This window comes from Equus caballus, chromosome 16 (genome assembly GCF_041296265.1).
Source record: "Equus caballus isolate H_3958 breed thoroughbred chromosome 16, TB-T2T, whole genome shotgun sequence".
NCBI lineage: Eukaryota > Metazoa > Chordata > Mammalia > Perissodactyla > Equidae > Equus > Equus caballus.
Window position 1 is genome coordinate 14,796,931 of NC_091699.1, and position 25,923 is coordinate 14,822,853.

Genomic DNA, 25,923 nt, shown 5'->3' on the forward strand with positions numbered 1-25,923 from the left:
TGTGTGATTTCCCTTCCTCCAGGCCTCACCCTCTGTATCAAACTGATCCTATATGCTTTCAATCAGTGAACAAATGTGTACTGAATAGTTGCTAGTTGTCAGTCACTGTCCTAAATGCTGGGGGCACACATGTGGACTCTAAGACAAAGAATGCCTTCCCTGATAGAGTTGACAGCCTCAGCTTCCCTGCATGGAGTGGATTCAGCTGCCCCCTCTCGTTTCCCTGGTTCCATTACCTCTACAATACGTTTTCTTTCATTGTTCAATAACCCATAGAATCATTTCTGATATCCCATTTGGTGTGCTCCTGGTTTTATCTTCTCCCCTCCTGAGCTGGCCCTAAATTGACACAGTTCCTTTGAAGGAAAACTACCCCACTAAGATACAATTGTTATGATCTTGTTGCAAAAAATTGCACTAGGATGTGTGCTCAGTGGTGCTGCATTTCTTGTAGGTTCTTGATAGTGTTTGGGATTACTCTTACACATGCATGCTAGGATGGGTGGTTAACCTTCCCTAATGGTATATAGTAACCGTGTGTCCTCTCTTGCCCAGGAATGTCCCAGTTTATGTTTATCATCCTGACATAACTATTAATTATCCCCATTCTCACTCTAGGGACTTCCCCAGTTGGGACAATATATTGTAGTGTATTGAGTCACTTTGGGTTTGGGACTTGCACTATCTGTTCCATGTACACGTGCTATCACACCTCACCAGCTGGCCCCCTTTGCAGGTACAGGACCAGGCAGACTTGGAACACACAGGCTCCAGGAGTTGGGCCTACTCCATGAGGAGACAACAACTGTTTCTGGAAAGTAGCCCAAATTTACGAAATAGAACTGAGAGAAGTCTGTTGTCTTGCGGCCCCAAGGCAACCAGGGGCAGGCCAGACATGGATGCTCAGGCTAGTAGATGTTTCATGAGTTCAGCCAGCTGGTAGCTGGGCCTCAGGGTTGTCTCTGGTCTCTGGTGGTGGGAGGAATGGGGGAAGGGACCAGGAACCATTCAGGGTGGCAGATACCAGAGGTGGTACCCAAGCACCACCGGAAACCCCCAAGACTTGGCTGACAGTGAGGAAGTCTCCATTCTTCGGCCTTCAGGGCTCAGCTGGAGCCTGAACAATGCCCTTGGCCTGAAGCCAGGTTTCATTCTTGAGACCAAGGTGAAGTTGAGCCTGCATATATTGAGGGAGAGCAAGTGGATCCAGCCAGGTAGGCAGCAGAGGCTAGGAAGCAGGCAGGACCTGAATAGATGCCTTTGGAACTTCTGTCATGGAGGATCACCTCCACGATTTCATGTCACCAAATCCTCATACCACCTAACACTTGCCACAGGAGATCACTGTGAAAATAAGTGCAATAAGCACAAAACATCTCCATCCACAGATTTGAGCAGGCAGAAGAAAGGCTCAGTGAACTTGAAGATAGGACAATGGAAATTATTGAATCTGAAGAAGAGAAAGAAAAGATTGAAAAAAAATGAACAGGGCCTAAGGGACACCATCAAGAGGAATAACATATGCATTTTGGGAGTCCCAGAAGGAGAAGAGAGAGAGAAAGGGACAGAGAGAATATTTGAATAAATAATGGCTAAAAACTTCCCCATTTTTTTGATGAAAGACATAAATATAAACATCAAATAAGCTTAACAAACTCCAAGTAAGATGAACTCATAGAGACCCACACAAGACATATTATAATCAAACTTTTAAAAGACAAAGAATCTTGAAAGCAGCAAGAGAAAAGCAAGTTGTTACTACAAGAAATACGCAATAAGATTATCGGTAGATTTCTCTTCAGAAACTTTGGAAGCCAGAAAGCACTGGGCCAGCATACAGTATGTGCCATTTAATGACATTTCAGTCAATGACAGACTACATATGTGACAGTGGTCCCATAAGATTAGTACCATATAGCCTAGGTGTGTAGTAGGCTTTACCATCTAGGTTTGTGTAAGTACATTCTATGTTGTTGGCAAAATGACGAAATCACCTAATGATGCCTTTCTCAGAATATATCTCTGTCATTAAGCAGTGCGTGACTGTATTCAAAGTGCTAAAGGAAAAAAATTGTCAACCAAGAATCCTATATTCAGCAAAACCGTCCTTTAAAAGTGAGGGAGATGTTAAGACATTCCAAGATAAAAAAAAAACCTGAGGGAATCCGTGCCCACTAGGCCTCCTCTGCAGATCTTATGGGAGTCCTGCAAGGTGAAATGAAAGGACACTAGATATATCTCAAAGCCATATGGAGAAATAAAGATCTCAATAAACGTAAACACATGGGCAATTATAAAAGCTAGTATTATTGTGACAATGGTTTGTAACTGCATTTTTTGTTTCCTACATGATTTGAAAGACTAATACATTTAAAGAAAAAATATTATTAGTGTAAGAGCTACGATTACTGTAACTTTGGCTTTTAACTGCAAATCTTGATTTCTACATAATTTAAAAGACTAATACATTTAAAAGATTTGTGAGTTTATGTTGGTGGGCACATAATATATAAAGATGTAATTTTATGACATCAACAACTAAAAGAGCTAGGAACAAGGGTGTAAAGGAGGAGAATTTTTGTATGTTATTGAGTTAAGCTGGTGAAAATTCAAATTAGAGTGTTATAACTTTAGGATGTTAAATATAATTCCCATGGTAACCCCAAAGAAAATGGTTATACACAAAAAAGAAAATGAGAAAGGAATTGAAAGATTTCACTACAAAAATTCAACTCAACACAAACAAGACAGTAATGCAGGAAATGAGGGACAAAAACTACAAGGCATATAGAAAACACATAGCACAGTGACAGATGTCCCTCATTATCAGTAATTACTTTAAATACAAATGGATTAAACTTTCCAATCAAAAGACAAATTGGCAGAATGGATAAAAACACATGATCCAACTATATGCTGTCTACAAGAGATTCACTTGAGATCCAAAGACACAAACAGGTTGAACGTGAAAGGATGGAAAAAGATATTCCATACAAATAGTAACCAAAAGAGAATAGGTGTGGCTATGCTAATATCAGACAAAATGACTTTAAATCAAAAAAAGTTACAAATGACAAAGAAGGACATTATATATTAATTAAAGCTTCAATACGGCAAGAAGATAAAACAATTGTAAACGTTTATGCACCTAATGACAGACCAGGAAAATACATGAAGCAAAAACTGACAGATTAAAGACAGAAATAGAAAGTTTTACAATAATAGTTGGAAACTTCAGTACCCTATTCACAGTAATGAAAAAAACAACTAGAGAGAAAATAAATAAGGAAATAGAGCTCTTATATAACACAATAAACTAACTAGCTCTAACAGACACATACAGAACGCAAACAGCAAAACAGAATACACTTGAGAAAACTCAAGTGCACGTAGGACATTTTCCAAGATAGATCATGTGTTAGGCCACAAATTAAGTCTTAATAGATTGAAATGCATAGATACCATACAAAGTATCTTCTCTGACCACAATGGGATGAAGTTAGAAATCAATAACAGAAGGAAAACTGGAAAATTCACAAAATTGTGAAAATTAAATGACACACTCTTAAACAACCAACAGATCATAGAAGAAATCACAGGGGAAATTAGAAAATACTTAGAGATGAATGAAAATGAAAACACAACATACCAAAACTTATGGCATGCAGTGAAAGTGGTACTAAAGGAGAAGTTTATAGTTATAAATGCTTACATTAAAAGGCAAGAAAGATCTCAAATAAACAACCTAACTTTACAACTTAAGGAAGTAGAAAAAGAAGAGGAAACTAAACCCAAAGCTAGCGGAAGGAAATGATAAAGATGAGAGCAGAGAGAAATGAAACGGAGAATAAACAAAACAGTAGAGAAAATGAGTGAAGCCAAGAGTTGATTATTCAAGAAGATCAACAGATCAGTTGACAAACTTTTAGCTAGATCAACTAAGAAAAAAAGAGAGAAGACTCAAATTACTAAAATGAATTGAAAGTGGGGACACTACTTCTGATTCTACAGAAATAAAAACGATCATAAGAGAGTGCTGTGAACAATTGTACAACTACAAATTGGATAACCTACATGAAGTGAACAAATTCCTAGAAACACAAAACCTACCAAGATTAAATCCTGAAGAAATAAATATTTGAATATACTTATAAATAGTAAGGAGATTGAATGAGTAATCAAAAATTTCCCAAGAAAGAAAAACCCTGGACCTGAATGAATTCTACCAAATATTTAAAGAACTAATGCCAATCATTCTCAACCTTTTCCATGAAATTGAAGAGAGAACACTTCCCAACTCATTCTATGAGGCCAGCATTACCCTGATACCAGAACTAGACAAAGACGCTACACGAAAAGAAAACTACAGACCAATATCCCTTATGAACATTGATGCAAAAATCCTCAATGAAATACTAGCAAACAGAATTCAACAGCATATTAAAAGGATTATACACCATGACACCAGGTGGGATTTATTCCTGAAATGCAAGGATGGTTCAACATACATAAACTCAATCAATGTAATACAGCAGTTAACACAATGAAGGAAAAAACCCCCCACATGATCGTCTTAATTGCCACAGACAAAGCATTTGACAATTCAACACCCTTTCCTGATAAAAACACTCAACAAACTAAAAGTAGAAGGAAACTACCGTCACATAATAAAAGTCATATATGAAAAACCCACAGCAAACATCATATTCAATGGTGAAAGACTGAAAGCCTTTCCTCTAAGATCAGGAACAAAGGCAAGGACACCTGCTTTCACCATTTCTATTCAACATAATGCTAGAAGTTCTAGCCAGAGAAATTAGATAAGAAAAGGAATAAAATGCATCCACATTGGAAAGGAAGAATTAAAATTATCTCTGTTTGCAGATGATATGATCTTATATGTAGAAAACCCGAAAGATTCCACGAAAAAACTCTTAGAACTAGTAAATGAATTCAGCAAAGTAGCTGGATACAAACTCAACACACAAAAATCAGTTGCATTTCTATACACAAACAATGAACAAGCTGAAAAGGACACTACAAAAACAATTCCATTTACAATAGTATAAAAAGAATAAAATACTTAGGAATTAACTTAATCAAGGAGGCGAAAGACTTGTACGATGAAAACTATACAACATTGTTGAAAGAAATTAAAGAAGACAAATAAATGGAAGCATCCCATGTTCATGGATCGGAAGACTTAATATTGTTAACACATCAGTGCTATTCAGAGACAGCTACAGATTCAGTGCAATCCTTATCAAAATCCCAGTGATGTTTTTTGCAGAAATAGAAAAATTCATCCTAAAATTCATATGGAAACTCAGGGGACCCCCAAATAGCCAAAACAATCTTGAAAAAGAACCAGACTGGAGGACTCACACTTCTTGATTTCAAAACTGACTACAAATCTACAATAATCAAAGCAGTGTGGCATCGGCATTAAGACAGATGTATAAACCAGTGAAATAGACTGGAGACCTCAAAAATAAATCTTTGCGTGTGTGGTCAAATTATTTTTGACAAGAGTGCCAGGAGAATTCAGTGGAGAAACGACAGTCTTTTCTACAAATGATGCTGGGAAACCTGTATATCCACATGCAAAAGAATGAAGTGGGTCCTTACCAACACCATATACAAAAATTAACTCAAAATGGATCAAGGACCTAAATATACGAAGTAAAACAATAAAACTCTTAGAAGAAAACATAGGATAAAAGCTTCATCACCTTGGATTTGGTGATGATTTCTTGGATATGACACCAAAGGTACAGGCAACAAAAGAAAAAATAGACTAAAAATAGACTGCATGAACATTTTTAAAGTTTATGCATCAAAAGGCACTGTCCACAGAGTAGAAAGGGAGCCCACAGAATAGGAGAAAATATTTGCATATCATATATCTGATAAAGGATTGATACCCATAATATATAGAGAAGTTCTAAAACTCAACCACAACAAACAACCTGATTCAAATATGGGCGAAGGACTTGAATAGACATTTCTCCAAAGAAGATAAGCAAATGGCAATAAGCACAGGAAAAGATGCTCAACATCACTAATCATTAGGGAAAGGCAAGTCAAAACTACAACGAGATACTACCTCACCCCCGGTAGGATGTCTACTATCAAAAAAACAGAAAGCAACAAGAGCTGGAGAGGATGTAGGAGAAGTTGGAAACCTTGTGCACTGCTGGTGGGAAGGTAAAATGGTGCAGCCACTGTGGAAAACTCTACGGGAGTTCCTCAAAAGATTAAAAATGGAATTACCATAAGATCCAGAAATTCCACCTCTGGGTATATACTCAAAAGAATTGAGGGGCTGGTCCAGTGGCATAGTGGTTACATTCAAGCATTCTACTTCAGCTGCCCAAGGTTTGTGGGTTCGGATCCTGGGCACAGACATACACGCTGCTTGTCAGGCCATGCTGTGGCGGCATCCTGCATACAAAATAGAAGAAGATTGGCACAAATGTTAGCTTAGTGACAGTCTTCCTCAAGCAAAAAGAGGAAGATTGGCGACAGATGTTAGCTCAGGGCCAACCTTCCTCGCCAAAAAAAAAAAAAAAAATTGAAAGCATAATCTTGAAGAGATATTTGCACATCCATCTTCATAGCAGCATTATTCACAATAGCTCAAATGTGGAAGCAACCCAAGCATCCATCAGTGGATGAGTGCATCAAGAAAATGTGGTCTATACATGCAATAGAATATTACTAAGACTTAAAAAGGAGGGAAATTCTGATACATACTACAACATGGATGAAGCTTGAGGACATTATGCTGCATGAAATAAGCCGGTGACAAAAAGGCAAATGCTGTATGGTTCTACTTAGAGTAGTCAAAACTATAAAGCCAAAAGGTAGAACAGTGGTTGCCACCAGGGCCCGGGGGGAATGGAGAATGGAGAGTTATTGTTTAATGAGTAGAGAGTTTTAATTTTACAAGAAGAAAAGAGCTGTAGAGATGGATGGTGGTGATGGCTATACAACAATGTGAATGTATTTCATACGACTGAAGTGTACGCTTAAAAATGATTAAGATGGTTAGGACCAGCCTGTGGCTGAGTGGTTAAGTTCGTGCACTCTGCTTTGGTGGCCCGGGGTTCCCCAGTTTGGATCCTGGGCTCTGACCTGGCATCGCTCATCAGGCCGTGCTGAGGTGGCGTCCCACATAGAAGAATTAGAAGGATATACTACAACTAGGACACACAACTATGTCCTAGGGAACTTTGGAGAGGAAAAAAAAAAAGGAAGATTGACAACAGATGTTAGCTCAGGGCCAATCTTCCTCACCAAATAAATAAATAAATGATTAGGATGGTAAATTTTTATGTGTATTTTACCACAGTTATTTAAAAAAATTGCAGTGCAAGTCTCAATCGACACACTGCCCTCTGCAGAAGGCCTGAGATCAGCCAACGCCAGGGCAGTGCTGACCCCCTGGGACGTTTTGTCTTTGATCAGAGGTATCAGAAGGGAATCACTTCAGCGTCCGTGGCAGCCACGTCTGTGCTCTGCTCACTAGAACTAGTCTGGCAAACACAGCTGGATTCGCCACTCTGCACGGTCTGTTCCTGACGCAGGCTCAGTGGACTCACAGAGCGATGTCTCTGTTTCATGAGTGACCTGCCCGGGAAGCATAAACAATTCCCCAATTAGTTTGATTCTCAGGCGGTGCCGCTGTCCTGCTCTCCCCACCGCTCACCCTCAGGTGGACACAGCATCTGGGGAGACCATTTTCTAAAAGCCCTCCATAACGTCTTCATCTCCAATTACAGGGAAATTGAAAAATGTGGAAGAGCCCACCACACCGCCCCGCCACCGAGGCCCCGGGACCTCTGCCTCTGACAGCACCCAGCTCAGCGACCCCTGCCCCGAGGCCCGGGGGAAGCTGCAGGAGTTGTGTCGCCGTATGTGAGCACCTCAGTGGTGGGGGTGGATGGGAGAGGATGGCGTGGGCAGCAGTCGCCTGTGTGTGCCTGAAATCATGGAAGTGTCTGAGGGGAAGTCTCGGCTACCCAGGGCCCCCAATGACAGGGACAGGGGTGGCCGTCCCTCACACGCATGCATGTCCCCAGTCCTTTCCCACTCACAGTCCTTTTCAGTCCTTACTACAACCTTATGGGGAAGAGGGGACGGGTGCCCATTTTGCTGATCAGGAAACTGAGGCAGCCCGAGCAGGAGGGTAAGGCATGGCGTGAGGTCCCACAGCTTGGTGGTCTTTGCTCTTCGTCTCCTCACCAGTGATGCCCCTTTGCAGAGCTTCTTACCGTTTGCAGCCTTTGTGCCCTGAATGTTTATTTCTTAACATAGTTTGTCAGATATTCTCCTACAGAAAAGAGAAGCACCTCTGAAAACAAACGAAAAACAGTGACATGGGTGATAAGTGACATTTATGATTTGGCGGGTCCCCAAATCCTAGCAAGTTAGTCTGCATTTCTCCGAAGGCCCAGACCACGGGCTGTAAAGGATTTAAAACCTAGTCACATCTAAGCCGTGTATGTCGTGGGCTTCCTGGACCATTGAGTACTTTTGCAGCTACAGAACGCGGATAGAGGGCAGCCACTCCGTGTGCCCCTTACTGTAACGCTCTGGATGGGAGCTCTCTTTCCTGTAACCTCAGAACTGGGGAGGGAGCGAAGCCTCCAGCCCCCCAAGGCCCCGTTTCTGCACACACTCCCTCTCTATAGGTCCTCACCCCAGCACTGAAGGTGGAAATCCGGCGAGGACTGGGCTCAGAGGGGTCCCCTGAAATACTACCTTTAAGGATGAAGGGGACGGGGTGGGGACAGGGGTACTTTGGGGATGGGGAAATGGATGGGAGTCTTGGGAGCTGGGGCGGGGCTGGAGGGAGCCGCCCTGGTGAGTGAGAGCCAAGTAGCTAGAAGGTTTGTTGGTCTCCTTCCCTGCAGAGAAGCCGAGAGGGCCGCATGGAAAGAGAGGAATCTCTCCTACCCCGTGATCTTACGCAACTACAGGGCAAATATACCCTCTCATTCATTGACGGGCCTGAAAGGAGACGTTCAGCCCCTGAGCTCCCATCCCGCTCACCCTCTTGGTGCTCACACTTCCACTCCCGCCCCCCACCACCCTGCCTCCCACCATCCTCACTTCAACCGGCAGTCACAGGACATCAAGTCAGCCAAGAAGGTCAGCAAGTTGCATTACACTTTCTATGATGGGTCCTCCTTCGTTTAGTATCCTTTTATTTGGTGCCACCCTTTCTCCCCAGCAACTCCGCCCCTGAGAACTCCCAGGTTTGAAAAAGCCTCAGTATTTACTTTGGCTTTTATTTTGTTTTTTCCCCCAGTTATTTGACTGAGGTCATAATGGTTTATAACACTGTGTAATTTCAGGTGTACATTATTTATTTATCAGTTTCTGTATAGACTGCATTGTGCTCACTGCCAATAGTCTAGTTTTTATCTGTCACCATATAAATGTGCCCCTTTACCCCTTCACCACCCCCAACTCCCTTCCCCTCTGGTGACCACTAATCTGTTCTTTTTCTCCATGTGTTTGTTTATCTTCCACAGATGAATGAAATCATGCACTGTTTGTCTTTCTCTGTTATTTCACTTAATGTAATACCCTCAAGGTTCATCCATGTTGTTGCAAATGGGACAATTTTGCCTTTTTTATGGCTGAATAATATTCCATTGTATATATATACACCACATCTTCTCTATCCATTCATCAGTCGATAGGCACTTGGGTTGCTTCCACATCTTGGCTATTGTGAATAATGCTTCAGTGAACATAGGGGTGACTAAGTCTCTTTGAATTGTTGATTTCAAGTTCTTTGATAAATACCCAGTGGTGGGATAGCTGGGTGATATGGTATTTCTGTTTTTAATTTTTTGATAAATCTCCATACTCTTTTCCACAGTGGCTGCACCAGTTTGCATTCCCAACAGCAGTGTAAGAGGATCCCCTTTTCTCCACACCCTCTTAACATTTGTTATTTTTTGTCCTGTTAATTATAGCCATTCTAACAGGTGTAAGGTGATATCTCATGTAGTTTTTTTTTTTTTTAAGGAAGATTAGCCCTGAGCTAACATCTGCTGCCAATCCTCCTCTTTTTGCTGAGGAAGACTGGCCCTGAGCTAATATCCGTGCCCGTCTTCCTCTACTTTATATGTGGGACGCCTACCACAGCATGGCTTTGCCAAGCGGTGCCATGTCCACACCCGGGATCCCAACCGGTGAACCTGGGGCCGCCAAGAAGAGGAATTTGCAAACTTAACTGCTGTGCCCCCGGGCCAGCCCCTCATTGTGGTTTTGATTTGCATTTCCCTAGTAATAAGTGATGTTGAACATCTTTTCATGTGCCTGTTGGCCACCTGTATAGTTTCTTAGCAAAAATGTCTGTTCAGATCCTCTGCCCATTTTTTGATTGGGTTGCTTGTTTTGTTTGTTTTTGAGTTGTATGAGATCTTTATATATTTTGGAAATTAACCCCTTATCAGATACATGATTTGCCAATATTTTCTCCCAGTTGGTGGGTTGTCTTTTCATTTTATTCCTGGTTTCCTTTGCCTTTCAAAAGTTTTTTCAGTCTGATATAGTCCCCTTTGTTTGTTTTTTCTTTCCCTTGCCTGAGCAGACATGGTTTTCGAAAAGATGCTGCTAAGACCAGTGTCAAAGAGTGTGCTGCCTATATTTTCTTCTAGGAATTTTATGGTTTCACGTCTTACCTTCAAGTCTTTAATCCATTTTGAGTTAATTTTTGTGTCTGGTGTAAGATAATGGTCTACTTTCATTCTTTTGCATGTGGCTGTCCAATTTTCCCAACACCATTTACTGAAGAGGCTTTCCTTTCTCCATTGTATGTTCTTGGCTCCTTTGTTGAAGATTACCTGTCCATAGATGTGTGGTTTTATTTCTGGGCTTTCTGTTCTGTTCCATTGATCAGTGTGTCTGTTTTGTGCCAGTACCATGCTGTTTTGATTACTGTAGCTTTGTAGTACATTTTGAAGTCAGGGATTGTGATGCCTCCAGTTTTGTTCTTTTTTCTCAGGATTGCTTTTGGCTGTTCTGCATTTTTTCTCCTTCCATACGTTTTAAGATTCTTTGTTCTATTTCTGTGAAGAATGTCATTGGGATTCTGATCAGGATTGCATTGAATCTGTGGATTGCTTTAGGTAGTATGGACATTTTAATTAGGTTTATTCTTCCAATCCGTGAGCATGGAATATGTCTCCATTTCTTTACGTCCTCTTTGATTTCTTTGAACAATGTCTTATAGTTGTCAGTGTATAGGTCTTTCACCTCCTTGGTTAAGTTTATTCCTAGATATTTTATTCTTTTTGTTGCAATTGTAAATGGTATTGTTTTCTTTTGTTTGTTTTTGTTTTTTAAAAATTTTAAAAATTGTGTTAACATTGGTTTATAACATTATATAAATTTCAGGTGTACATCATTATATTTTGATTCCTGTGTAGATTACGTCGTGTTGGCCACCCAAAGACTAATTGCAATCCATCATCACACACATGTGCCTAGGCACCCCTTTTGCCCTCCTGCCTACTCGCTTCCCCTCTGGTAACCACCAATCCAGTCTCTGTCTCTCTGTGATTGTTTGTTGTTTTTATCTTCGACTTATTAGTGAGATCATACAGTATTTGGCTTTTTCCCTCTGACTTATTCTGCTTAGCATAATACCTTCAATGTCTATCTGTGCTGTCACAAACGGCCAGATTTCATCGTTTCTTATGGCTGAGTAGAATTCCATTGTGTGTATATACCACATCTTCTTTATCCATTCGTTCCTTGGTGGGCATTTAGGTTGCTCCCAAGTCTTGGTTATAGTGAATAATGCTGCAATGAATATGGGGTACATGTATCTTCATGTGTTCATGTTTTCATGTTTTTTGGATAAATACCCAGCAGTGGAATAGCTGGATGGTATGATAGTTGTATTCTTAATTTTTTGAGGAATCTCCTTACTGTTTTCCAGAGTGACTGCACCAGTTTGCACTCCCACCAGCAGTGTACGAGGGTTCCCTCCTCTCCACATCCTCTCCAACACTTGTTGTTTCCTGACTTGTTAATTATAGCCATTCTGACGGGTGTGAGGTGATATCTCATTGTAGTTTTGATTTGCATTTCCTTGACAGTTAATGATGGTGAGCATCTTTCCATGTGCCCATTGACCATCTGTATATCTTCTTTGGAGAAATGTCTGTTCAGATGTTTTGCCCATTTTTAAATTTGACTGTTAGTTTTTTTGTTGTTCAAATGTATGAGTTCTTCATATATTTTGGATATTAATCCCTTGTCAGATATGTGGTTTGCAAATATCTTCTCCTAATTGTTAGGTTGTCTTTTCCTTTTGTCGATGGTTTCCTTTGCTGTGCAGAAGCTTTTTAGTTTGATGTAATCCCATTTGTTTATTTTTTCTATTGTTTCTCTTGCCCAGTCAGACATGGTATTTGAAAATATGCTGCTAAGACCAGTGTCAAAGAGTATACTGCCTGTGTTTTCTTCTAGAAGTTTCATGGTTTCAGGTCTTATATTCAAGTCTTTAATCCATTTTGAGTTAATTTTTGTGTATGATGTAAGACAATAGTCTACTTTCATTCTTTTGCTTGTGGCTGTCCAGTTTTCCCAGCACCATTTATTGAAGAGACTCCTTTCTCTATTGTATGTTCTTGGCTCTCTTGTCGAAAATTAGCTGTCCATAGATGTGTGGGTTTATTTCTGGGCTCTTGATTCTGTTCCATTGATCTGTGTGTCTGTTTTTGTGCCAGTACCATGCTGTTTTGGTTACTATAGCTTTGTAGTGTATTTTGAAATCAGGGATTGTGATGCCTCTGGCTTTGTTCTTTTTTCTCGGGGTTCCTTTGGCTATTTGGGGTCTTGTTCCATATAAATTTTAGGATTCTTTATTCTATTTCTGTGAAAAATGTTGTTGGAACTTTGATAAAGATTGCGCTGAATCTGTAGATTGCTTTAGGAAATATGAGCATTTTAACTATGTTAATTCTTCCAATCCAAGAGCATAGAACATCTTCCCATTTCCTTGTGTTTTGAATTTCTTTCAACAATGTTTTCTAGTTTTCAGTGTACAGATCTTTCACCACTTTGGTTAAGTTTATTCCTAGGTGTTTTATTCTTTTTGTTGCGAGTGTAAATGGGACTGTATTCTTAATTTCTCTTTCTGCTACTTCATTGTTAGTGTATAGAAATGCAACTGATTTTTGTATGTTGGTTTTGTATCTTGCAAATTTACTGTATTGATTATTTCTAAAAGTTTTTTGGTGCATTCTTTAGGACATAAAATCATGTCATCTGCAAATAGTGACAATTTCACTTCTTACTTTCCAATTTGAAACCCTTTTATTTCTTCTTCTTGCCTGACTGCTCTGGCTAGGCCTCCCAACACTATGTTAAATGAGAGTGGTGACAGTGGGCATCCTTGTCTGGTTCCTGTTCTTAGAGGGTTAGCTTTCAGTTTTTCTCCACTCGGAATGATATTAGCTGTGGGTTTGTCATATCTGACCTTTATTTTGTGGAGGTACTTTCCTTCTATACCCATTTTATTCAGAGTTTTTATCATAAATGGATGTTGGATGTTGTCAAATGCTTTCTCTGCGTCTATTGAGATGATCATGTGATGATTATTCTCCATTTCGTTAATGTGGTTTAGCAGATTAATTGATTTGCAGTTGTTGAACCATCCCTGCATCCCTGGAATAAATCCTACTTGATCATGGTGTATGATCCTTTTGATGTATTGCTGTATTCGATTTGCCAATATTTTGTTGAGGATTTTTGCATCTATCTTCATCAGCGATGTTGGCCTGTAATTTTCTTTTTTTGTGTTGTCCTTGTCTGTTTTTGGTATCAGGGTGATGTTCACCTCATGGAATGAGTTAGGAAGTGTTCCATCTTCTTCAACTTTTTGGAATAATTTGAGAAGGATAGGTATTAAATCTTCTTTGATTGCTCGGTAGAATTCTTCAGAGAAGTCATCTGGTCCTGGACTTCTGTTTTGGCAGAAGATTTTTTTCTGACATAGATTCACCCTTACCTAACATCTCTTGCCAATCTTCCTCTTTTTTTTTTTTTTGCTTGAGGAAGATTAGCCCTGAGCTAACATTTGTGCCAGTCTTGCTCTATTTTTTGTGTGGGTTGCCACTACAGCATGGCTGATTAGTGGTGTAGGTCTACACCCAGGGTCCAGACTGGTGAACCCAGGCTGCTGAAGCAGAGCGTACAGAACTTAACCACTACGCCATGGGGCCAGCCCCTGGGAGGTGTTTGATTACTGTTTCAATCTCTTTACTTGTGATTGGTCTATTCAGATTCTCTATTTCTTCTTGATTCAGTTTTGGGAGGTCTATGAGTCTAAAAATTTATCCATTTCTTCTAGGTTATCCAATTTCTTGGCATGTAGTTTTTCATAGTATTCTCTTATCCTTTGTATTTCTGTAGTATCCATTGTAATTTCCCCTCTTTCATTTCTAATTTTATTAATTTGAGCCTTCTCTCTTTTTTTCTTAGTGAGTCTGGCTAAGGTTTTGTCAACTTTATCATCTTCTCCAAGAACCAGCCCTTAGTTTCATTGATCCTTTCTACTATTTTTGGGGGGGGTCTCTATTTCATTTATTTCTGCTCTAATTTTTATTATTTCACTCCTTCTGCTGACTTTGGGCTTTGTTCTTTTTCTAGTTCTGTTAGGTGTAGTTTAAAATTACTTGAGATTTTTCTTGTTTGTTGAGGTGGCCTGTATTTCTATGAATTTCCCTCTTAGAGCTGCCTTTGCTGCATCCCATAAAAGTTGGTATGTTGTATTTTCAGTTTCATTTCTCGCCAGGTAATTTTTGATTTCTCCTTTGATTTCTTCATTGATCTGATGGTTGTTCGGTAGCATGTTGTTTAGTCTTCACATATTTGTGACTTTTCCAGCTTTGTTCTAGTAGGTGATTTCTAGTTTCATAGTGTTGTGGTTGGAAAAGATGCTCGATATGATTCCAATCTTCTTGAATTTATTGAGGCTTGCCTTGTTTCCCAACATGTGGTCTATCTTTGAGAATGTTCCATGTGCACTTGAGAAGAATGTGTATTCTGCTGTTTTTGGATGGAATGTTCTATATATATCTATTAAGTCTCTCTGGTCTAAGTTTTCATTTAAATCCAGTATTGCCACCTTGACTTTCTGTCTGGATGATCTATCCATCATTCTAAGTGAAGAGTTGAGGTCTCCTACTATTATTGTGTTGCTGTTAATTTCTCCTTTTAGATCTGTTAATAGTTGCTTTATGTACTTTGGTACTCCTGTCTAGGTGCATATATATTCATAAATGTTATGTCTTCTTGGTGGACTGTCCCTTTTATCATTATATACTGTCTCTCATTGCCTTCTTTATCTTGAAGTCTCCTTTGTCTGGTATAAGTGTGGCAACATCTAGTTTCTCTTGCTTACCATTTGCTTGCAGTATCATCTCCCACGCCTTCACTCTGAGCCTGTTTGTCTTCAGAGCTGAGATGTGTTTCCTGGAGGTAGCATATTGTTGGATCTTGTTTTTAATCCATCCGGCCACTCTGTGTCTCTTGATTGGAGAATTCAATACATTTACATTCAGAGTGATTATTGATATATCAGGGCTTAGTACTGCCATTTTATCTCTTGCTTTCCGGTTGTTCTATATTTCCATTGTTTCTCTTCCGTCATATTTCTGACTGCCATTTCAGTTTAGTGGTTCTCTGAGATGGTTTTCTCAGTTTTCTCTTTATTTATGATTTGTGTCTCTGATTTTTTGTTTAGTGATTACCATGAGGTTTGTATAAAAGATCTCATAGATGAGATAGTTCATTTTCTGATAGCCTCTTATCTCCATTAGCCTAAGCAGGTTCCATCCATTTCCTCTTTCCCTTCTGAGTTATTGTTGTCACAAATTGTTTTGTGTTGTGAGTTTTTGACTACGTTGAAGTGTTTATAGTTATTAATTATGCTTTCCTTCCTTTTACCTTTTATGTTATAATTAAGTGTTTGCTAACCTATTCTGATAGAGAGCTGCAATTTTCTGATTTTGTCTATTTATCTCCTTGCTCAAGGCTTTGTAAACCTTTGCCTTTTTGTTTCAGGTATGAGGGCATCCTTGATCATTTCTTGTAAGGGAGACCTAGTGGAAATGAATTCCCTCAGCTTTTGTTTATCTGGGAAAGCTTTTATTTCTCCATCATATGTGAAGGATAATTTCACTGGATAGAGTATTCTTGGCTGAAAGTTTTTGTCCTTCAGTATTTTGAATATATTGTTCCATTCTCCTAGGCTGTAAGGTTTCTGCTGAGAAATCTGCTGAAAGCCTGCTTGAGGTTCCTTTGTAGATTGTTCTCTTCTGCCTCCCTGCCCTTAATACTTTTTCTTTGTCATTGACTTTTGGCAGTTTTACTACTATATGCCTTGGAGAAGGTCTTTTTACGTTGATGTGATTAGGAGTTCTGTTGGCTTCGTGTGCTTGTAAATCCAGTTCTTTCCTCAGGTTTGGGAAGTTCTCAGCTATTGTTTCCTTGAATGAGCTCTCTGCTCCTTTCTCCCTCGCTTCTCCCTCTGGAATATCTATAATCCTTATGTTGCATTTCCTAATTGAGTTGGATATTTCTCAAAGAATTTCTTCATTTTTCTTAAGTTTTACTTCTCTTTCCTCCTCCACCTGAAGGCTTTCTATATTTCTGTCTTCTAAATCACTAATTCTGTCCTCCATAATGTCAGCTCTGTTTTTTAAGGTTTCTAGATAGTTTTTTATCTTAGTCATTGTGTTCTTCATCTCCAGAATTTCTGTTTGGTTTTTTTTTTTCTTTCGAGTTTTGGTCTCTTTGGTGAAGTATTCCTTCTGCTCATTAATTTTATTCCTGAGGTCATTGAACTGTCTTTCTGAGTTTTTTGGTAACTCATTGAGTTTCTTCATGACAACTATTTTGAATTCTTGGTTGTTTAGATTTTAAATTTCTGTGACTTCAGGATTGGTTTCTGGAGACTTGTTATTTTCCCTCTGCTCTGAAGTCTTACTGTAGTTTTTCATCATGTTTGATGGACTAATCCTTTGCTGATGCATTTGTAGTAGTATCAGGTCACAGATTCCACCTCCCACCTCTGGGTTGGGGGCAGGAGCTTAGTTTTCTGAATCCACCGTGCCTGCTGAAAGCTGTGCCAGTTGGGCTCCTCTGCATTTGCCCACTGGCGATGGCCACTTAGTGGGTCACACATGTACATGCAGGTGCTCTGGTGTGGGACTGCTGCCCTGGCAGGGGACTAGCCAAGCAGGTGGGCTGGGCAGGACTGTAGGGCTGCTTTCTTTTGTGTGTTCATGCCCACTCTGCACTTGTGGGCAGTTCACCGGAGCTGCTGTGGTTGGTGGGGGCTTCTTTGCGGGAGCTGAGCCCCTCCACTTGGTGTGGAGCATTCCCATGGGCAGGGCTGCCACTGCATCATGGGTGCTCTTGTGGGCCAGGCTTCAACTCCAAAAGTGAAAGCATTCACGCACATGCCTGCCTGCCCCTTGCCACATCCTCTTTCAGTCATGTGCTGGCTGCTGTGTGAGGACTCACAACCTAGATCACTGGCACTGGGGAGGGGCAGGGATCCGCACAGCTCCTTACACTGCTTCCCTGGCATCCAGCACCTCCACCTTCAGATGTATGACTGCGTGTACCTCTCAGACGTCCTATTGTGCTTTGTAGGGAATCCTCTGTTGGTTAATGAATGTCTGTTTAGTTGTAAATTAGAAGGGAGAGACCGAGGGAACAACTCACTCCACCATGATGGTGACATCACTCTCCTTTGGCTTTCCAATTGACCAAAAATCTTGGTGCCTGGTCCTCCAGGGTATGAAGATTTTATCCAGGTCAGAGAAGGCTCCCTTTGGAAAATGTGAGGGTGAGAAGCAAAGGATCGAGTAGTCACCTTGGACCCCTGTGTTCCTTGCAGGAGTCCTGTCAGCCCCTCCCCAACATGCCCTAGAGCTGGAACAGACCCCACATGCCCAACCCATTTGGCAGCAAGGCTCTGAGGCCAGAGAGAGTGAAGCATTATTCCAGGTTCTGCAGTCTGAGTTGGACGAGCCGTCAAAGAGGGAAAGACCCTAAGCTGTTCTTTCCTGTCTCTTCATTGTAAGAATGGGTGGTGTGACTCACTCAGTGTCACAAAAGGAATTTGGTGGCAGAATTTGGGTTCAGGGTTGCCTCACCTCCATTTAGGGCCCCTTCTCTGGCACCATTTTTATGCCTTTTGGGATTGTTTCCTCCAGCAGAGAACGGGATGGGGGGATGGGAGGGAACCTCATTTAATAATGAAGCCACTGAGTACTCAGTGTCCCCTACCTTTGAAGGAGAGGGCAGCTCACTGAGCTCTCAAACAGGCTGCCCAGGCAGCCCTGCCCAACAGCAGCCCCCCTTACTTCATTTGACTTCCTCTCCACTGAACTGGGAATTCAGAATTTAAGTGCCCTGTCAAAGGAGTCCTATTGTTTCTCTGACTGTAAATGAATCCATTCATCCCACTCTGCAGAGCCCTGCTTCCAGTGCTCCCTGTGACATTGAGCACAGCATGCTCCTTCCAGGGCAGCTGCTGCTCACTGTGGGTCGTGGGGCTCCCCCTCCCCCTTTTCTGACTCTTCCCTGTGTTGAATAGGATCATCTCCCTGAGCTCCTTCAAGCTGTGTCTGAATTATGTTACTGTGGCAGGACCAGAGAGAGGGTGCACTAGTGTATGATCTTTGTTCTCTCACCTGCCTCAGAATCCTGAGGTCTGCCTGGGTGGGACCACCCCAAACCTGCAGGCCATGCTACTGGCATGCTTGATTCATACCCCAACAGTGATCACATCCTGGCAATTACTGCATTTCCTCTTTGGGAGTCCCAAGAGGCCTAGGTTCTAGCCCCAGTTCTTCTTGCTGACCCCATACAACTCGCTTCATCTCTCTGGGCCTGACTTCCTTCCATTATAAGATGAAGAAGTTGGAGCCAGTGATCTTGAAGGAGAAATTCTGTTACTGTGTTCAAATGGCCAAAGCACATGTGCAGCTATTGGATGCTTCTTGAGCAGAGAAAATGTTTGGAAGACACTTCCCTCACCTCATGGCTTCCACAGAACCCTGGGCTCAGCAGTTGATTCTGTTTTCATGGAGACTGCTGGGCTAATCTCTCAGGTAGAAAGGATATATCTGTCCTTGGGATGCCAAAAAGCTCCAAGCCCTGATTGGTTTGCACTTGTCAGCATCAGACCCCACAACCATCCCAGAATTCATTTCATCTGGGTTGTCAGTGTCCCCTGGATGTCTTCCCTCAATCACAGGTTCTCCCATCAAACTTCCCTCGCATATATTCAGTGTTGGACAACTATCACCATGATCTAGTTCCAGGACTTTTGCACCTCCTCAAAAGGAAACCCCACACCTGTTAAGCAGTCACTCCTCATTTCTCCCTCCCCTGCGGTTTCTGGCAGCCACTGCTCTGCTTTTTGCCTCCATCTATTCCAGGTATCTCATATAATATGCTGCCTTTTGTGTCTGTCTTCTTTCACCCAGCATAATGTTTTCAAGGTTCATCCACATTGTAGTCTGCATCAGTAGTTCATTCCTTTTTTTAAAATTTGAGTGAAATTCATATAACATAAAGTCAATCCTTTTAATTTGTACAATTCAGTGACATTTCATGCATTTACAATGTTGTGCAACAACCACATCTATCAAGTTCTGAAAGTTTTTCATTACCCCAAAAGAAAACCCTATATTCATTATGCAGTCATTTCCCATTTCCTTCCACCCTCAGGCCTTGCAACCACCAGTCTGCTTTCTGTCTCTGTGGATTTGCCTATTCTGGACATCTCATGTAAGTGGGATCCCACAATATGTGACCTTTTTTGTCTGGCTTCTTTCACTTAGCATAATTAGTTTTCAAGGTTCCTACATGTTGTAGCATGTGTCACTACTTCATTCCTTTTTGTGGCTGAATAATATTCTATTGTGTGGATATGTATGCCACTTTAAAAAAAATCCATTCCTTTATTTATGGGCATTAGGTTTTCCCCAGTATTTGGCTATTGTGACTAATGCTGCTATGAACATTCTTGTAAAAGTTTTTGTTTGCACACCTGTTAATTCTTTTGGGTATATACCTAGGAGTAGAATTACTGGGTCATGTGGTAATTCTATGTTTAACTTATGGAGGAACCTCAAAAATGTTTTCCGCAGTGGCTGCACCATTTTATATTCCCACCAGCAATGTGTGAAGCTTCCCATTTCTACATATCCTTGACTATACTTGGTATTTTCCAATCTTTTACTTCCAGCCATTTTAGTGGGTGTGAAGTGATAGGTCATTGTGACTTTGACTTGCATTTCCCTAATAACTAATGATTTTGAGTGCCTTCTTTGTGTATCTTCTTTGTAGAAATGTGTATTCAAGTTTACTCATTATGAATGTCATTGTCTTGTTGAGTTGTGAAAGCTCTTTATATATTGTGGATACTAGACCCTTATCACATACATGATTTTCAAACACATTTTCCTATACTGTGGTGTGTTCTTTCACTCTCTTGGTAGCATCCTTTGATGTAAAAAAGTTTTTCATTTTGATGAAATCCAATTTCTCTATTTGTTCTTTTGTTCCTTGTGCTTTGGGTTTCATAGCTAAGAAATCATTGCTTACCCCTATGTTTATTCTAAGAGGTTTATAGTTATAGCTCTTACATTTAGGTCTTTCATCCATTTTGAGTTGATTTTTGCATATGATGTGAGATAAGGGTCTAACTTCATTCTTTTGTATGTGACACCCAGTAGTCCCAGCACTGTTTGTTTTAAGAGACTATTCTTTCCCCCATTGAACAGTTTTTGCACCCTTGTTGAAAATCAATTGACCATAGGTGCATAGGTTTAATTTTGGATTCTATGATTCCATTGATCTATGTGTCTATTATTATGTTAGTACCACACTGTTTCAATTATTGTAGCTTTATAATAAGTGTTGAAATCAGAAAGTGTGAGTCCTTCAACTTTGTTCTTTTTTTCAAGATTATTTTGGTTATTTGGGGTCCCTTGCAATTCCACATGCATTTTAGGATGGGACTTTCCATTTCTGCAAAAAAGATGAGTGGGATTTTGATAGGGATTACATTGAAGCTGTAGATCGTTTTGGAGAGTATTGCCATTGACAATATTAGGTCTTCCAATCCATGAATAGTAGCAACAAATTATCTGAAATGCTTTATGAGCAACAACAATAAAAAAGCAATGAAGAAAAGGAAATGATGCCTCTTACAATAGCATCAAAAGAGATAACATACTTTGGAATAAACTTAACCAAGGAAGTGCAAGACTTGTACACTGAAAACTAAAAATATTATTGAAATAAATGGAAGAAGACTGAAATGAATGGAAAGACATCCCATGTGTGTCAGGGTCAACTAGTTTTTTTGTGTTAATCTTGTATCCTGTAGTTATGCTTTCATGTTTCTAAGAATTTGTTCTTTTCAACTAGGTTATCTAACTTGTAGACGTACAATTGTTCATATAGTTCTCTTATGATCTTTTTTCATTTTTGTAAGGTCAGTAGTAATGTCTCCACTTTCATTTCTGATTTTAGGAATTTAAGTCTTCATTTTTTCTCAGTCAGTCTAGCTAAAGGTTTGTCAATTTTGTTGATCTTTTCAAAGAACCAACTTTTGGTTTTGCTGGTTATCTCTATTATTTTTCTATTCTCTATTTTATTTTTTCTGCTCTAGTCTTTATTATTTCCTTCTTTCTGCTAGCTTTACCTTTAATTTGCTCTTATTTTTATAATTCACTAAGGTAGAAGTTTGGGTTATTGATTTGAGATCTTTCTTCTCTTTTAATATGAGTATTTATAGCTATAAATTTCTCTCTGAGTACTGCTTTCACTTTATCCCATAGATTTTGATATGTTGGGTTTTTGTTTTCGTTTGTCTCAAAATACTTTCCCCTTGTGATTTCTTCTTTAGCAATTGGTTGTTTAAGACTGTGTCATTTAATTTCCACCTATTTGTGAATTTTCCAAATTTCCTTCTGCCAGTGATTTCTAGTTTCTTTCTGTTTTTAGAGAAGATATTCTCTATGGTTCCAATCTTTTAAAATTTGTTAGACTTGCTTTATTGCCTGACATATTGTACATACTGGAGAATGATCCATGTGAACTTGAAAAGAATGTATATTCTGCTATTGTTGGGTGGAGCATTCTGTAGTTAGATCTAGTTGGTTTATGGTGTTCAAGTCCTCTGTTTCTTTATTGGTCTTCTATCTAGTTCTATCCTTATTGAATGTGAGGTAGTGAAATCTCCAACTCTTATTGTAGAACTATTTCTTCCTTTAATTCTGTCGATTTTTGCTTTGTATATTTTGGGGTTCTGTTGTTAGGTGTGTATATGTCTATAATTGTTAGATCTTCTTGGGGTATTGACCCTTTTCTCAATACATAGTGTTTTTGTTTGTCTCTTGTCAAAAAATTTTACTTAAAGTCTACTTTGTCTGACGTCAGTATATCCACCTCTGCTCTTGTTTGGTTACTGTTTGCGTGTAAGATCTTTTTCCATCTTTTTACTTTCAACCTAACTGTATCTTTGGATCTAAAGTGAGTCTCTTGTAGACACCATACAGTCAGATCATGTTTTGTTTGTTGTTTCTTTTAAATCCATTCTGTCAGTCTCTGACCTTTGATTGGACAGTTTAATCCATTTATATTTAAAGTAATTGCTGATATGGAAGGGCTGAATTCTGCCATTTTTCTATCTGTATTCTATATGTCTTATATCTTTTTTATTCCTCAGTTTCTCCATTACTGCATTCTTTTGTATTTAATTGATTTTTTTTGGTAGCAAGCCATTTGAATTCCCTTTTCATTTCCTTTTCTCAAAATTTTTTAGTTATTTTCTTTGTGGTTATCCTGGTATAATGGGTTGAGTAGTGTCTCCCAAAAATATGTGTTCCCCTGGAACCTAAGAATGTGACCATATTTGGGAATAGAGTCTTTGCAGAAATAATTATTAAGTTAAGATGTGGTCATATTGGATTAAGGTGGGCCCTAATTCAATGACTAGTATCCTTATAAGAAGAGAAAACTGAGACATACACAAAGGGAAGAAGGCTATGAGATGACCAAGGCAGAGATAGAATGATGCATCTATAAACCAAGGAATGCCAAAGATTTTTGGCAACCACCAGAAACTAGGAAGAAACAAGGAAGCATTTTTCCCTAGAGCCTCCAAGAGCATGGCCCTGTCAACACCTTGATTTCAGACTCGTAGCCTCCAGCACCATGAAAGAATATGTTTCTCTTGTTCAGGTCACCCAGTTTACTTATTTATGGCAGCCCCAAGAAAATAATACACTTTATTATTACAACTGACAACAAACTAGTTTGAATTAATACCAACTTAGCCTCAACAGTATACAGAACTCTGCTCCTCTATAGCTCCATTCCTTCTTCTGTGTGTCATTACAATCAGAAATTATATCTTTATATATCCATTGTGTGTCACTAACATAGATTTACAATGATTATTTTATACATTTGTTTTTTGAAATCCTATAGGAAAAAAAGAGAAACTATAAACCAAAAATACAATAATACTGGATTTTATATTTACTTATATAGTCACCTTTGCTGGTGTTCTTTTTTTCTGTGTATGACTTTGAATTGCTGCCTAGTGTCCTTTCATTTCAGCCTAAAGGACTCCCGTTAGCATTTTTGGGAAGGCAGGTCTACTAGTGATGAACTCCCTCAGCTTTATGTGGGAAGTCTTAATTTCTCCATTTTTGAAGGATAGTTTTGCTTAATATAGAATTCTTGGTTAACGGCTTTTTTCTTTCAGTTCTTTAGGTATTTCCTCCCAGTGACCTCTGGTTTCTGATGAGAATTTGGCCATCAATCTTTGTAAGGATCCCTTGTACACAATGAATCTCTTTTCTCTTCCTGCTTTCAAGATTCTCTCTTTGTCTTTGTCTTTTGGCAGTTTGATACATTATTTGTGTCTCAGGGTGGCTCTCTTTGAATTTATCCTACTTGGAGTTTGTTGAGCTTCTTGAATGTGTAGATTTATATCTTTCATAAAATTTGGGGAGTTTTCAGCCATTATTTCCTCAAATATGCTTTCTGACCCCTTCTCTCTGCTCTCTCCTTCTGAGACTCTTGTTATACATATTTTGATCTGCTTCATGGTCTCCCACACATCTCTTAGGCTCTGTTCATTTTTCTACATTCTTTTTTCTTTCTACTCCTCAGACTGGATAATTTCAATTGATCTGTCTTGAAGTTCACTGATTCTTCCTTCTACTGTCTTCTACTGCTCTAATCTGCTGCTAAACCCATCTAGTGAATTTTTCATTTCATTTATTTTACTATTCAACTCCAGAGTTTCTATTTAGTTACCTTTCATAATTTCTATCTGTTAATTTCTTTCAATCAGTTAGTAGGGAAGGATTAAGGGTGTGCACCCCGGTGCTGCCATTGAAATTCTTATGTCTGTGGTGCTTCTGAGACCGCGGCACATAGGATAGTAGATGCCCACACCATGTCTCTGTTAGTTGAGACCATTGCTTTTGGGGCCTCCTTAGTAGGAATGAGTAGGGATACATTGCCTACTCTCCTATTAGTCAGAAGGGGAGGTAGCCTGACAGAGTTAGAAATATCACTGGCCTCAGAGCTCAGATCCCGGCTCTGCCGCTCCCTTGTGGTGTTCTGAGAGGAAGATTGTTCCTCTGCACCTTCGATTCCTCATCTGTAGAGTGACCAGCTCATCCTGGTTTGGACACTGAAAGTCCTGTATCCCAGGAAACCGCTCAGATGCAGGGAAACCCCACTTGTCTGTGAGATGGAGATAATACTACTGCCACAGGGTGGTTGTGAGGAATAGAAAGAAGATCCAGGAAAGCACCCAGGGCGTGGTCAGGTTCCATAGGAATTTAACTGTTACTTATGAAAAGTGCAGGGAGGGTCTTTGAAGACTGGGAATGATGCACCCAATAGCTAATACCTTGACATGTCAACTTGCTTTCCACGGGGCACCTGAGAGGGGAACCTGGAGAGTTTCTGTTAGTTCTACTTAACCATTTCTGCCAGCTATCCCTCCGGAAACATCGCCATGTGTCAGATCCCCACATGCTGCAGAGGGAGGACCATCACCTACCTCTTTAATGACACACCCAGCTTCTCCTTCCTGGCTCTATTCAATGCTGAAGGCCAGGGCTGTGTTCACTACAACTTGAAGGCCTGGTGAGTGGGTTGGGGGGACCATTGGCCCCATGGAAATATCTCTTGGGGTAATGAAGGGGGCACTGAGGTGACAGTCCCTGGGAAAAGGAGGGGCCAGCAGTGTCCAGGAGTCTAGGAAGGCAGTGAGGCAGGGCTGAGGCTGGGCTGCCTGGTCCTCGCTTCCTGGATCCATGTCATAGTCAATGAGAGGGGCAACTCCCCAAGTCCTACTCCACCTGCACCCCCAGAGCGCTAAGATCTTGATTGTTGGCTGGATTCATGAAAGAATTCTTTAGTGGAGAAAAGTGTTTTATACCAGGAGAGAGTGAAGGAGAGGCCATGGGCACCACTTCTCTGGGATCTTTTAAGAGAAGCACATATTCTTGTCAGCAAAATAGTTGATTTTGTCTGGCCTTTCGTAAGGCACTGTCCTCAGAAGGGATGACTTACTCTCGTGTTATAGATGTTCTAGTTCCCGTTTTTGTGCCTGAGGTCTTGTATGCTCAGGCTCCCGGGCAACAGGGCACACATTCCTTGTCTTCCCTGCTTGGGTTTGGCCTGAGCCTCTATCATCTCCCTCAGAACTGCCATTCCTGACAGACTCCCGGTAGCATTAACAGGTGAGGAGGCCTCAGGCCATGTTAGATGGGGTAAGTGAGGCTGCCTGCAGGACTTCATGGTTCCTCCAGCCTGGGGCAGAGTCTCAAG

The 25,923-nt window shown here is 40.2% G+C and overlaps 1 protein-coding gene across 2 annotated transcripts in view; it reads left to right on the forward strand.

The window, feature by feature from the left end:
- The window catches only part of C16H3orf20 (chromosome 16 C3orf20 homolog), a 90,276-nt gene that overhangs the window by 14,250 nt on the left and 50,103 nt on the right, over window positions 1–25,923 (forward strand). For both annotated transcript variants that reach the window (XM_014731393.3, XM_023619914.2), the window contains exons 5-7: window positions 7,785–7,920; window positions 8,919–9,203; window positions 25,084–25,236. In XM_014731393.3, the coding sequence (XP_014586879.3) occupies window positions 7,785–7,920; window positions 8,919–9,203; window positions 25,084–25,236 (574 nt within the window). The remainder of the gene's footprint in view (window positions 1–7,784; window positions 7,921–8,918; window positions 9,204–25,083; window positions 25,237–25,923) is intronic.